Source organism: Mobula hypostoma, chromosome 6 (genome assembly GCF_963921235.1).
Source record: "Mobula hypostoma chromosome 6, sMobHyp1.1, whole genome shotgun sequence".
Taxonomy (NCBI): Eukaryota; Metazoa; Chordata; class Chondrichthyes; order Myliobatiformes; family Myliobatidae; genus Mobula; species Mobula hypostoma.
The window spans coordinates 108021273-108033769 of NC_086102.1; the positions used below are offsets into that span (position 1 = coordinate 108021273).

Here is a 12497-nt window from a genome sequence, read left to right on the forward strand (position 1 = left end):
GGCTGCAGTCTACCATCACTGCAGGGCCTGTGCGTGTCCAGTACGCAAGAAATGGGCAGGAAAAAGCACTGCAGACACTACCCGCCCAGCAAGCTGTCTTTTCAAGATTCGAGATTGTTTATTGTCGTTCTTCGTACACAAGTGTAAAGGAGAGCGAAATAATTGTTACTCTGGATCCAATGGAGCATAAGAAACACAATAAGCATAAAGAACATAATCTTAAAAAACACAATCAGAATCAATATAAAGCAATACACACAAAGTGCTGGAGGAACGCAGCAGGTCAAACAATATCTATGGAAATGAATGAACAGTCGACGTTTCAGGCTGAGACCCTTCTTCAAGACTGGAACTAAATATAAATTCCAAAAGTTCCCTTCTGGAAAGTGCTATAGGGCTATTAAAACAATAACTTCATGAAGGCAATTAATCTGATCAACCATTCTAGTTAGCACGCCCACCCCCATCTACTACCTCAGTCATTGGACTGTAAACACTTTACACTTTTTAATAATGCTGTTTACATTGTAAATACATGCTGGTATGCACATTTTATTCCATATTCGTACTTCTAAGTTTGATTTCTATATAACTCTTTATTCTTTATAATTGTTGAATATTGCTTTTCGTTACATGTCGCGCCCTTACCAGCACACCACAGCAATTTCCTAATACATGTAAATGTTTATGGTGAATAAAGATGATATTTACTCCATTATCCTTGGAAGATAGTAACCGGGGGCAGGGGGCTGGGGGAGGTGTAAGGGGGTGCAGGGGGAGCCGTCGGCAATCGGATACCCTCCTCATCATGACGGGTCCATGGAGAGACAGGTAGGGGTGGTGATTTTGGGAAGGGACGATGCCGTTATCCTCGGCATCTTCCTCCTCCTCAGGGCCATCCCAAGTTTTGCCAAATTTATTGTTAGAGAAATCTTTATTATAAAAGAAATCCGAGGGAAAACTTCTTCACACAGAGGGTAGCGCACGTGTGGAATGAGCTGCCAGTAAGAGGAATGGACATGGGTTCAATTTCAGCATTTAAGAGAAGTTTGGATGACTACATGGATGGGAGGGTATAAAGGGCTGTGGTCCTGTTATGGGGAGCTGGGACTAAGCAGAATGATGGGTTGGCATGGACTAGATGGGCCAAAGGGGCTGTCTCTCTGACTCTAAACTTTTACTCAAACATTAAAGATGGTAAACATTAAGGATTAGTTTGATTTGTCACATGCACATCAAATCAGACAGTGAAATGTCTCATTTATGTCAACAACAAACTCAATCCAGGTTTGTGCTGGGGAGAGCCTTTAAGTACCGCCATGCCCAACATAGCAGGCCCACAATGCACTAACCCTAACCCGCATTGTCTTTGGAATGTGGGAGGAAACCAGAGCACCCCGAGGAAACCCACACAGTTGCGGGAAGAATGTATAGACAGGGAACACTGATTCCTGCCTTACAGACAATGGTGAGAATAAAAACCCAAACGCTGATCGTTGGCGCTGTAAAACAATAGTCGCCACTGGCAGCAGAAAGAATGGCCAAGTGTGCACAGGAAGATTCCAGAGCAATGACCTTCATAATTGCAACTGAGACTCATGCTCCTCTCGTACAGGCCACAATACAGGGGCTATGGAAGGGATAGGGGATAGAAGGGGAGCCTAAGATCAGACGGCACAGCCTCAGAATACAAGGACATCCTTTTCGGATCGAGCTCAGGAGGAATTTCCATCTGGCATAATTTACATATTATTATTTAATTATTTATGGTTTTATATTGCTATATTTATACTCTATTCTTGGTTGGTGCAACTGTAACGAAACCCAATTTCCCTCGGGATCAATAAAGTAGGTCCATCTATCTATCTATTTCTTTATCCAGAGGGTGATGAATCTGTGGAATTCATTTCACAATTGGAGGCCAATTCATTGGGCATATTTAAAGCAAAGGTTGAAAGGTTCAAAGTTCAAAGTAGATTTATTATCGAAATACGTATATGTCACTATATACAGCCCTAAGGTTCATTTTCTTTTGGGCATGCTCAATAATCGATAATAGAATCAATGAAAGACCGCACCGACGTAGGCGTTCAACCAGCGTGCAAAAGACCACATACTGTGCAAATACAAAAAGAAAGAAATAATAATAATAAATAAATAAGCAATGAATATCAAGAACAGGAGTTCTTGAAAGTCAGTCCACAGGTTGTGGGAACATTTCAGTGAGGGGTCTCATTCCTCTGTGTTTCAGCCTAGCTCGGAGTTCCTCCCCCCTCCCTCCCCACCTCGCTTCTACCCATAGTGATCAACCTTGTCTGCTTCAAGGTGCTGTACCTGCTTGCTTGAGAGTTAAGTCCTTCAGAAAATCATGAAATCTGTTGTTCGTTAAATCAATTTAAAAGTACATTGCTCAGAGGGAAATTGTATGCTGCAGATTGCACTGAGAATGCACTCAAGAGGTTTTCAGGATTTAGAAGCATTTTATGTAGCCCACAGAATGTCACTGTGGTTCACCAGCACCATTTTACTCTTGATTAGTAAGGGTGTCAAAGGATTTGGGGAGAAGGCTGCAGAACGGGGTTGGGAGGGATAAGGAATGGCCTAGCTCTGCTCCGGGGCCTTATGGTCTCAGAGGGGAGGTGAGGGAATATCTAATGTTTTGGGAGATCCCAAAGCTGTACTGTATAGACAGCTGAGTGTGGGTCTCTAGTAGGGGGGAGGGCGTGGGACTGAACTCTATCTGGTGTCCTTCATATTACCCGGTCACCACCAAGCTGCTCATTGTGGAATCCTGCAATGCATTCATGTGTGCAGTCTTGTTCTCCACATGACTAGTGTGAGCAGGATTTTGGCAGTAAAGGGCTTGAACATACTCCAAGGATGAATCTCTCTCTCTCTCTCCCCCCCCACTTTCCTCCCTCCCTAACTCTCTCCCATTTCCCTTCCTCCTCCTTCTCTTTCCCTTTCCTCCTCTCCATCCCACATTCTCTCTCCATTTACTCTCTCCCTCCCTTTCTTCCCCTCTCTCCCCCTCACTCTTTCACTTTTCCTTTCTTCCTCTGCCTCTCCCTTCTCCCCTCTCTGTCTGCTTGTCTCTGTCTGTCTCCGACTCTCCTCGCTCCCTCCCTCCAGCCATCTCCGCAGATCCCAGGGAGCATGCTGCATGCAGTTATATTGCTTCCTCGCTGAAGTTCAGCTGCTTGGGATCAAGTAACGGGACAAGTTTACATTTTAATTCCATCTGCCTTGCTCCACCGGCGGGTTAGATTGCGGGTTGGGTGCTAGGGGTCTGGAGGAGCGTGGGGGAGTGTGGGGGAAAGGGTCGTGATGGCAGGCTCCTTCTCTAATGGTACTTGAACGCAGACACATATCATTCTCCTGCTCTCCGAGGGATTGATAGAGATTCTCTGGAACCGTACGGATAAATCTTTAGGATTCCTGCGGGACCTCATTCTATTCTTAGTATAACCAGTCAATGAATGTGGTCTCTCTCTCCCTCCCTCCCCCACTCCCAATTTCAGCCCTTATCGCTGGTGTCAGGTCACAGTGGCAGGAGGTATTTTTGGGCAGAGAGGAGCAACTGCATTAACTCTGCAAATGAGCTGGGCAAACGGTGCAGGAGGGTCAACGGGAGGACGGATGGTGCCTCGGTTGAGGGAAAGAGGTGTCCACACAGCAGCCCCCCCCCTCGAGCCCACTGACGTACAAGGAGACTGAAGTGGGTGTAATATCTTCCACAGGGAACAGCTGGGAGTGCTGAAGGTAGACTTCTGCACCAGATAAACCAGCAGCTAAAAGCCCCTGATCTCTCTGCGATCGCTCAGTTTATTGTCTGGTAAGACAATCTGCATTAACTTAATGTCCTGATCGTTGTTTCACCAGGCAGCTGGGAATGACTGGGAGGGTAATGGAGTGTGTAATATCAAACTGGGAATTGCAGGGGGATTGTAGAGGATCAGAATGTGTAGCTATGGGGAAGTGTTAGCTATCAGATCTAACGGTGGGTTATTAGGGATTAAAGTAGTATCCCTAGGTAAGGGGTAACAAGAGTAGCAGAGAATAATGAAGGGTAACAGTGAGCAATGTGGGGTATCGGTGAGTAATGGGGGTACCAGTAAGTAATGAGGACTTCAGTTCCGAAAGCTGTTTGCTTGTGTTTGTTTGCCTGATGGTTTATTTTCTCCACACTTTGGGTGTTTGATGGTCTTTTTAATGGTTCCTTTGTGTTTCCTTGTTCCGCGGCTGTCTCTAAGGAAGTGAATCTCAAGGTTGTATAATGTACACATACTTTGATAATAAACGTACTTTGAACTTTGAACCTTGAACTTTAATGAGGGGTGTTAGTGAAAATAAGGAGAATTGTTATAGAGTTATCCAGCACAGAAACAGACCCTTCGGCCCAACTCATCAATGCTGACTAGGTTGCCCCCTGAGCTAATCCCGTTTTCCTTCTTTTGGCCCCTATCCCTCTAAACCTTTCCTATCCAGCTACATGTTGAATAATGTTGCTAATGCACCTACCTCAACCACTTCCTCTGGTGTCTCATTCCATATACTGATCACCAGTGAGTGTTATTGGTTTATAACGCTCAAAGCGAGATACAGTGAAAAGCCCGTCTTGCATGCTCTCCATACAGATCAGATCATTACACGGTGCATTGAGGTAGAACAAGGTAAAACAATAACAATGCTGAATGAACAATTTAGAGAAAGTACAGTGCAGGCCATTTAGGTCCAATGAACCTACGAACTTCACAACCCAATTCTTGGGAATGTGGGAGGAAACTGGAGCACTTGGAGGAAACCTGCATGGTCATGGGGTGAAAATTCCTTACAGACAGCGGTGGGAATTGAACCCGGGTCGATGGCATTGTAAATGTTACACAAACCACTACTTTGTCATCCCACCCTGGGGAGGTGGTACATGAGTCTGAAGACTCACACTCAACATTTCACTGGTTTAAATGGTTGCTTGAAGAATATTACGGACTTAGCCGAAAGAATCTGATGCATAAGGTATAGGAGCATAATTAGGCTACTTGGCCAATCAAGTCTACTCTGCCATTCTATCATGGCTGATTTATTATCCCTCTCAGTTCCACTCTCCTGCTTTTCCCCATAGCATTTGATGCCCTTACTAATGAAGAATCTATTGAGAGGGAGTGTGGCCCCACTCTGATTCCATCTCTGAATGATCCTCTCCAATGTTAATCGTGTTGGATGTTCTTCGTTTTAGGTGAAACCCCAGGAGAGACAGTGGACGAGGAGACCTCACTCATGGATGTGTTCGGCGGGGCGCCGAGGTTCTTGGCGTACCCCAGGACCTTCACCGTGCCCAGCGGGGCAGACGCGGTCCTCAAGTGCCAGATAGCGGGAGACCCTCGGCCAACAGTGATCTGGGAGCGGGACCAGACGCGGATTTCTCCGTCGGACCGCTACCACTTTGTGGAGGAGGGCGATGAGTACAACCTGGTGGTCCGCCGGGCCCTTCTGGAGGACAGCGGCCAGTACATCTGCAAGGCAAAGAACCCGGTGGGCGAGACCTACGCCGCTGCCACGCTCCGGGTGGAGGAAGGGGAGTGGGACTCGGAGAACCGGCCGGTGTTTCTAGTCAGGCCAAGCTCGGCCCGGGTGGGCCGGGGGGATGACGTGGTCTTCATGGGGCAGCTGGCCGGGAAGCCCGCTCCTTCTGTGTGTTGGGAGAAAGATGGGAAGAAGCTGAGCGAGATCTTTGAGAGCGCCCATTTCAGCGCAGGCGGCCAGGGCGAGGGGTGGCACCACCTCAAGCTCTTCGGTGCCCGCCCGCCCGACGCAGGGGTCTACCTCTGCAGGGCCTCCAACACATACGGGGAGGCAATGGCTGCTGCAGTGCTCCTGGTGGACCCTGCCACGGAAGTTCTTACCCCCACCCTCAGCTCGTCCTCCCGCCAGCCAAGCACTCCCGGTCTCCAGAACGGGGAGGGGCAGGAGGGGCATCGGACCCACCGTGAGCGGAGGCATCGGGGCCGGCATCAGGAGAGGAGGGCTGAGCCCGGCCTGGGGAGGGGCCCTGCCGGAGCGGGGGACCAACCACACCCCGCCAAGGTCAGGGCCTTTGCTGTGTCCCAGGGCAAACATGCTAAGTTCCGCTGTCTGGTGACGGGCAAGCCCAAGCCCGAGATTGTGTGGAGGAAGGACGGAAGGCTCGTCACTCCCGACCGGCGGCACCTGCTCTACGAGGACCGCGAGGGCTACTTCAACCTCAAGGTGCTCTACTGCAAGCAATGGGACCGCGGACTCTACACCTGTGCAGCCTCCAATGCGGCGGGTCAGACTCTCAGTTCAGTCCTACTCCATATCAAAGGTAAAGATCTAAAGATGAGCTCTACTTGTCACATGCACATCAAAACATCGGGCCGTACAGTGACGTGTGCCATTTGCAACTGTATTATTATCAGACATTGCTGCTGAGCCCAGGTACAACAAACTTCACGACAAATGCCTGAGGTATTAAACCTGATGCTGATTATCACTGACATACTATATGTCGTGAATTTTTTGTTTGTGGCAGCACTACAGTGCAATGCATGAAATATACTACAAATTATAATAAGGAGTGTTGATGTGTATATATATATATATATAATTAGTACAAGACAGCAAAAAATGGTGAGGTAGTGTTCATGGGTTCATGGTCCATTCATAAATCTAGTGGCAGAGGGGAAGTCATGGTAATTTCTTCTCCTCCCTCCATCTCTCTCTTCCATTCCCCATGCTGGCTCCCCTCTTATCCTTTTCTTCTCATCCCTCTGGTTCCCTTCCTCCTTCCCTTTCTCCCAAGGCCTGCTCTCCTCTCTTATCAGTTTCCTTCATCTCTAGCCCTTTACCTTTTCCATCTATCACCTCCCAACTTCTCACTTCATCCCCCTTGACTAGCTAGCCACTTTCTCCCTCACCTCATCTCACCTATCACCTGCCAACTTGTACTTCTGCTTCACCCCACCTTTTTATTCTGGCTCACTCCCCCTTCCTTTCCTGTCCTGATGCAGGGTCTTGGTCCAAAATGTCAATTGTTTATCTCGCTCTGTAGCTGCAGCCTGACCTGCTGAGTTCCTTTGGCATCTTGTGTGTTGCTCTGACCTCCCTTACTGGTTGCTTCCTCGCCAGAACCCCGGATCAAGTTTCGAAGCCAGCTGCAAGACGTTGAGGTGAAGGAGAGGGAGCAGGCGGTCCTGGAATGTGAGGTCCCCGCTGAGTCCGTCCCTGCCACTTGGTATCTCGAAGACCGGAAGCTGCAGCCCAGCGCCAAGTACGTCATTGAGCAGTGGGGCACACTGCGCCGTCTCACCATCAGGGACATCACCATGGACGACGACGGTATCTACCTCTGCCAGATGAAGGACGGAGGGAGGAGCATCGCTGAGGTGGCGGTGAAAGGTGAGACCTGGGTGCTGAAGTGACATCCCTATGGATTGATGCTAGCTTCAATTCCTTCTGAACCCAACACCACCAACTTGCCTCCTTGGGCTTTATGTGGAGGGTGTGTCCGATGGTGGGTTAGGGACTGGGAATGTAACGAGCTCCCAACATCAGGAGTGGACTAAAAGATGATGAACTCAAGATCCTTGGACTGATGGCTCTGCGCCTGTGCTTGATGGAGTTTAGAAGAATGGGGGGCGGGGGATCTCATTGAAACATTACGAGTATTGCAAGGCCAAGATATAGAGGACATGGTGATGATGTTTCCAGTAGTGGGGGGAGTCTAGTACAAGAGGGCACATCCTCAGAATGAAGGACGTCCTTTAAAACAGAGATGAAGAGTTTATTTAGCCAGAGGGTGGTGAATCTGTGGAATTCATTGCCACAGACAGCTGTGGAAGCCAAGTCATTGAGTATATTTAAAACAGAGGTTGATATTTTCTTAATTGGTCAGGGTGTCTAAGGTTACGGGAGAAGAATGAGGTTGAGAAAGATAATAAATCAGCCATGATGAAATGGCGGAGCAGACTCTATGAGCTGAAAGGCCTAATTCTGCCCTGACATCTTAGGATCTTATGGTCTATGTTTCTCACCCACTGCATGCCACCTTGGCTGAACAGAGGAGCACTTTTATTAATCGACTAAGACAACTGTGCTGCTCCAAAGAGCACTATGTGAGGTCATTTCTACTCTCAGCCGTTAGGCTCTATAATGAGTCAACCTATAGCCAGGGAAGTGATGAACCCCTCCTGTTAGATTGTTTGAGGTAACTTATTTTTTATTCTTTCTTACTTCTTTTCTAATATTTGTGTATCTGTGCACTTGTAATGCTACTGTGACTCTGTAATTTCCTTTGGGATCAATAAAGTATCTATCTATCTAACCCAACGCTATATAGTTGATATTGGATAACTAGGGGATTCAAGACTATTTGTAGAAGGTTCTGGGAATATAAAGGGCTCCCAATTTAAGGACTGGATTGAGAGCACTGTATCAGGGGGGCAGTCCACAAGTCCATAAGACCATAAGAGCAGAATTAGGTCTTTCAGTCCATTATATCTGTTATGCCATTTCATCATGGCTGATTCATTTCCCTGTCAATCCTCTTCTCCTGCACTCTCCCCATAACCTTTCATACCCTGGTTAATCAAGAATCTATCAACCCCTGCCTTAAATACACCCAGTAACATGGCCTCCACAGCCACCTGTGGCAATGAATTCCACCAATTCACCACCCTCTGGCTAAAGAAATTCCTCCTCATCTCTGTTCTAAATGGACACCACTTTATTCTGAGGCTGTGCCCTCGGAACCTAGATCCCTACTATAGGAAATATCCTCTCCACATCCACTCCTTCAACATTTGATTGGTTTCAATGAGATTCCCCCCTTATTCTTCTAAATCGAGCAAATACAGTACTGGCCCACCGCCATCGATTGTTCCTCATGTGAGAAGTCTTCCATTTCCAGAATCATTCTCGTGAACCTCCTCTGAATCCTCTCCAATGTCAGCACATCCTTTATTCCCACTCTTTGCCTTCTGCCAATCGGCCAATGCGCTATCTTTGCTAGTATCTTCCTGAAATACCATGGGCTCTTATCTTGTTAAGCAGCGTCATGTGCGACACCTTGTCGAAGGCATCCTCCATCGATTCTCCTTTGTCTATCCTGCTTGTTATTTCCTCAAATAATTCCAACAGATTTGTCAGGTAAGATTTTCCCTCAAGGAAATTGTGCTGATTTTGGCTTATTTTATCATGTGCCTCCAAGTACCTCGAAACCACATCCTTCACAATCAACTCCAACATCTTCCCAACCATGGAGGTCAGGCTAACTGGTTACGCACACTCCCCTTTAGAACGTCATGGATCCAGTCCAAGATGTCTCTGACCCTGGAACGTAGGAGGCAACACATCCACTGAATCTCGTGTCTACTCCTCTAACAATGGAATTCCCTGTCAGTACCACAGTGGTCATCTCCCTCTACCCCCTTCTCTTCTGAGCCACAGTGCCAGAGACCCGGTCACTGTGGCTTGCCCCAGCAGGTCGTCCCCCTCACAGTACACAAAACAGTATATTTGTGATTGAGGACAGTGTCCTGACAGAGGCTGTGTTAGGTAGTGCTGGTCTGTGCAATGTGGCGCCACTGAGGGGCTGGATAGAAAGTTGGCACAGTGGTACTGAGGGAGTGCTGCTTTGTTGAGGGGCAGTATTGTGGAGGGGCAGAAATGTTGAAGACTCAAACTGTGGGAGGGGTGATACTGAGGGAGGGTCACACTGTGGGAGGGGAGGTACTGAGGGGGGTCACACTGTGGGAGGGGTGGTACTGAGGGAGGGTCACACTATGGGAGGGGTAGTACTGAGGGAGGGTCACACTGTGGGAGGGGAGGTACTGAGGGGGGTCACACTGTGGGAGGGGTGGTACTGAAGGAGAGTCACACTATAGGAGGGGTGGTACTGAGGTAGGGTCACACTGTGGGAGGGGTGGTACTGAGGGAGAGTCACACTGTGGGAGGTGCGGTACTGAGGGAGGGTCACACTGTGAGGGGGAGGAACTGAGGGAGAGTAACACTGTGGGAGGGGTGGTACTGTGGGAGGATCAACTGTGGGAGGGTCACACTGTGGGACTGAGAGGTATTGAGGGAGGGTCACACTGTGGAGGGATGGTACTGAGGGAGGGTCACATTGTGGGGGGGTGGTACTGAGGATGGGTCACACTGTGGGAGGGGTGGTACTGAGGGAGGGTCACGCTGTGGGAGGGGTGGTACTGAGGGAGGGTCACACTGTGGGAGTAGGGGTATTGAGGGTCACACTGTGGGAGGGGAGGTACTGAGGGAGGGTCACACTGTGGGAGGGGTGGCATTGAGGGAGAGTCACATTGTGGGAGCGGTAGTACTGAGGGAGAGACACACTGAGGGAGGGGCGATCACAATTCTTCCTCATCTCCATTCTGAAGGGACGTCCTTGTATTCTGAGGCTGTGTCCTCTGGTCCTAGACTCCCCCACTATATGAAACATCCTCTCCATGTCCACTCTACCTAGGCCTTTCAATATTCAATAGGTTTCAATGAGATCTCCCATTATTCTTCTAAGCTCCAGCCAGCAAATGTCCAGAGCCATCAAATGCACCTCATACATTAACCCTTTCATTCCCAGAATCATTCTCATGATTCTCCTTTTGTTCCTCTCCAAGGCCAGCACATCCTTTCTTAGATACAGGGCCCAAGACTGCTCATAATACTCTAAGTTCAGTCTGACCAATGCCTTATAAAGCCTCAGCATCACTTCCTTGCTTTTATATTCTAGTCTCCTCAAAATGAATGCTACCATTCCATTTGTCTTCCTTACTACAGACTGAAAATGCAAGTTAACCTTTAGGGAATCCTACACTAGGACTGTGGCAGTGGCCAATTATTTTAAGGTGATTGGAGAAAAGTATAGAGGGGTTGTTAGAGTTTTTTTTTACAGAGGGATCGGTGGGTGCCAGATGTGGTGGTAGAAGCAGATACATTAGGGGTATGTAAGATACTCTTAGATAGGTATATGGATGATAGAAAAATGTAGGCCTATGTGGGAGGGAAGGGTTAGATTGATCTCGTAGTAGGTTGAAAGGTCAGCACATCATGGGCCTGTTATGTTCTATGTTCTATATGGTGAATGGCAGGTTTCTTAGCAGTGTGGAGGAGCGGGGGATCATGAGATCCATGTCCATAGATTCCTCAAAGTTGCCATGTAAGTCGATAGGGTTGTTAAGGAGGTGTATGTTGGTTAGGCCTTCATTAATCAAAAGTTTGGGTTCAAGACCTGTGACATTATGTTGCAGCTATGTAGATCTCTGGTTAGACTACACTTGGAGCATTGTGTTCATTTGTGACCACTTTATTATAAGAAGGGAGTGGAGGTTTGTAGAGAGGAGATTTAACGGGATGCCGTCTGGATTAAAGAACATATCTTATGAGGATAGGTGGAACGAATTTGGGCTTTTCTCTTTGGAATGAAGGAGGATGAGAGGTGTATAGATTGTAAGAATCATAGATAAAGTAGATAGCCAATGCCTATATCTAAGGGAGGCAATAGCTAATATGAGAAGGCATGATGTTATAGAAACATAGAAACATAGAAAATAGGTGCAGGAGTAGGCCATTCAGTCCTTTGAGCCTGCACCCGCCATTCAGTATGATCATGGCTGATCATCCAACTCAGAACCCTGCACCAGCCTTCCCTCCATACCCCCTGATCCCTTTAGCCACAAGGGCCATATCTAACTCCCTCTTAAATATAGCCAATGAACTGGCCTCAACTGTTTCCTGTGGCAGAGAATTCCACAGATTCACCACTCTCTGTGTGAAGAAGTTTTTCCTAATCTTGGTCCTAAAAGGCTTCCCCTTTATCCTCAAACTGTGACCCCTCGTTCTGGACTTCCCCAACATCAGGAACAATCTTCCTGCATCTAGCCTGTCCAATCCCTTTAGGATTTTATACGTTTCAATAAGATCTCCCCTCAATCTTCTTAATTCCAACGAGTATAGGCCTAGTCGATCCAGTCTTTCATCATATGAAAGTCCTGCCATCCCAGGAATCAATCTGGTGAACCTCCTTTGTACTCCCTCTATGGCAAGAATGTCTTTCCTCAGATTGGGGGACCAAAACTGCACACAATACTCCAGGTGTGGTCTCACCAAGGCCTTGTACAACTGCAGTAGTATCTCCCTGCTCCTGTACTCGAATCCTCTTGCTATAAATGCCAGCATACCATTCGCCTTTTCCACCGTCTGCTGTACCTGCATGCCCACTTTCAATGACTGGTGTATAATGACACCCAGGTCTCGTTGCACCTCCCCTTTTCCTAATCGGCCACCATTCAGATAATAATCTGTTTTCCTGTTTTTGCCACCAAAGTGGATAACCTCACATTTATCCACATTAAATTGCATCTGCCATGAATTTGCCCACTCACCTAACCTATCCAAGTCACCCTGCATCCTCTTAACATCCTCCCCACAGCTAACACTGCCGCCCAGCTTCGTGTCATCCGCAAACT

The 12497-nt window shown here is 47.8% G+C and overlaps 1 protein-coding gene across 1 annotated transcript in view; it reads left to right on the forward strand.

Annotated features, from left to right (window-relative positions):
* Positions 1–3608: 3608 nt before the first annotated feature.
* obsl1a (obscurin like cytoskeletal adaptor 1a) overlaps positions 3609–12497 on the forward strand; it is a 192743-nt gene continuing 183854 nt past the window's right edge. Inside the window, exons 1-3 of the mRNA XM_063051410.1 lie at positions 3609–3835; positions 5237–6343; positions 7147–7416. Of these exons, the coding sequence (XP_062907480.1) occupies positions 5278–6343; positions 7147–7416 (1336 nt within the window). The 5' untranslated portion in view covers positions 3609–3835; positions 5237–5277. The remainder of the gene's footprint in view (positions 3836–5236; positions 6344–7146; positions 7417–12497) is intronic.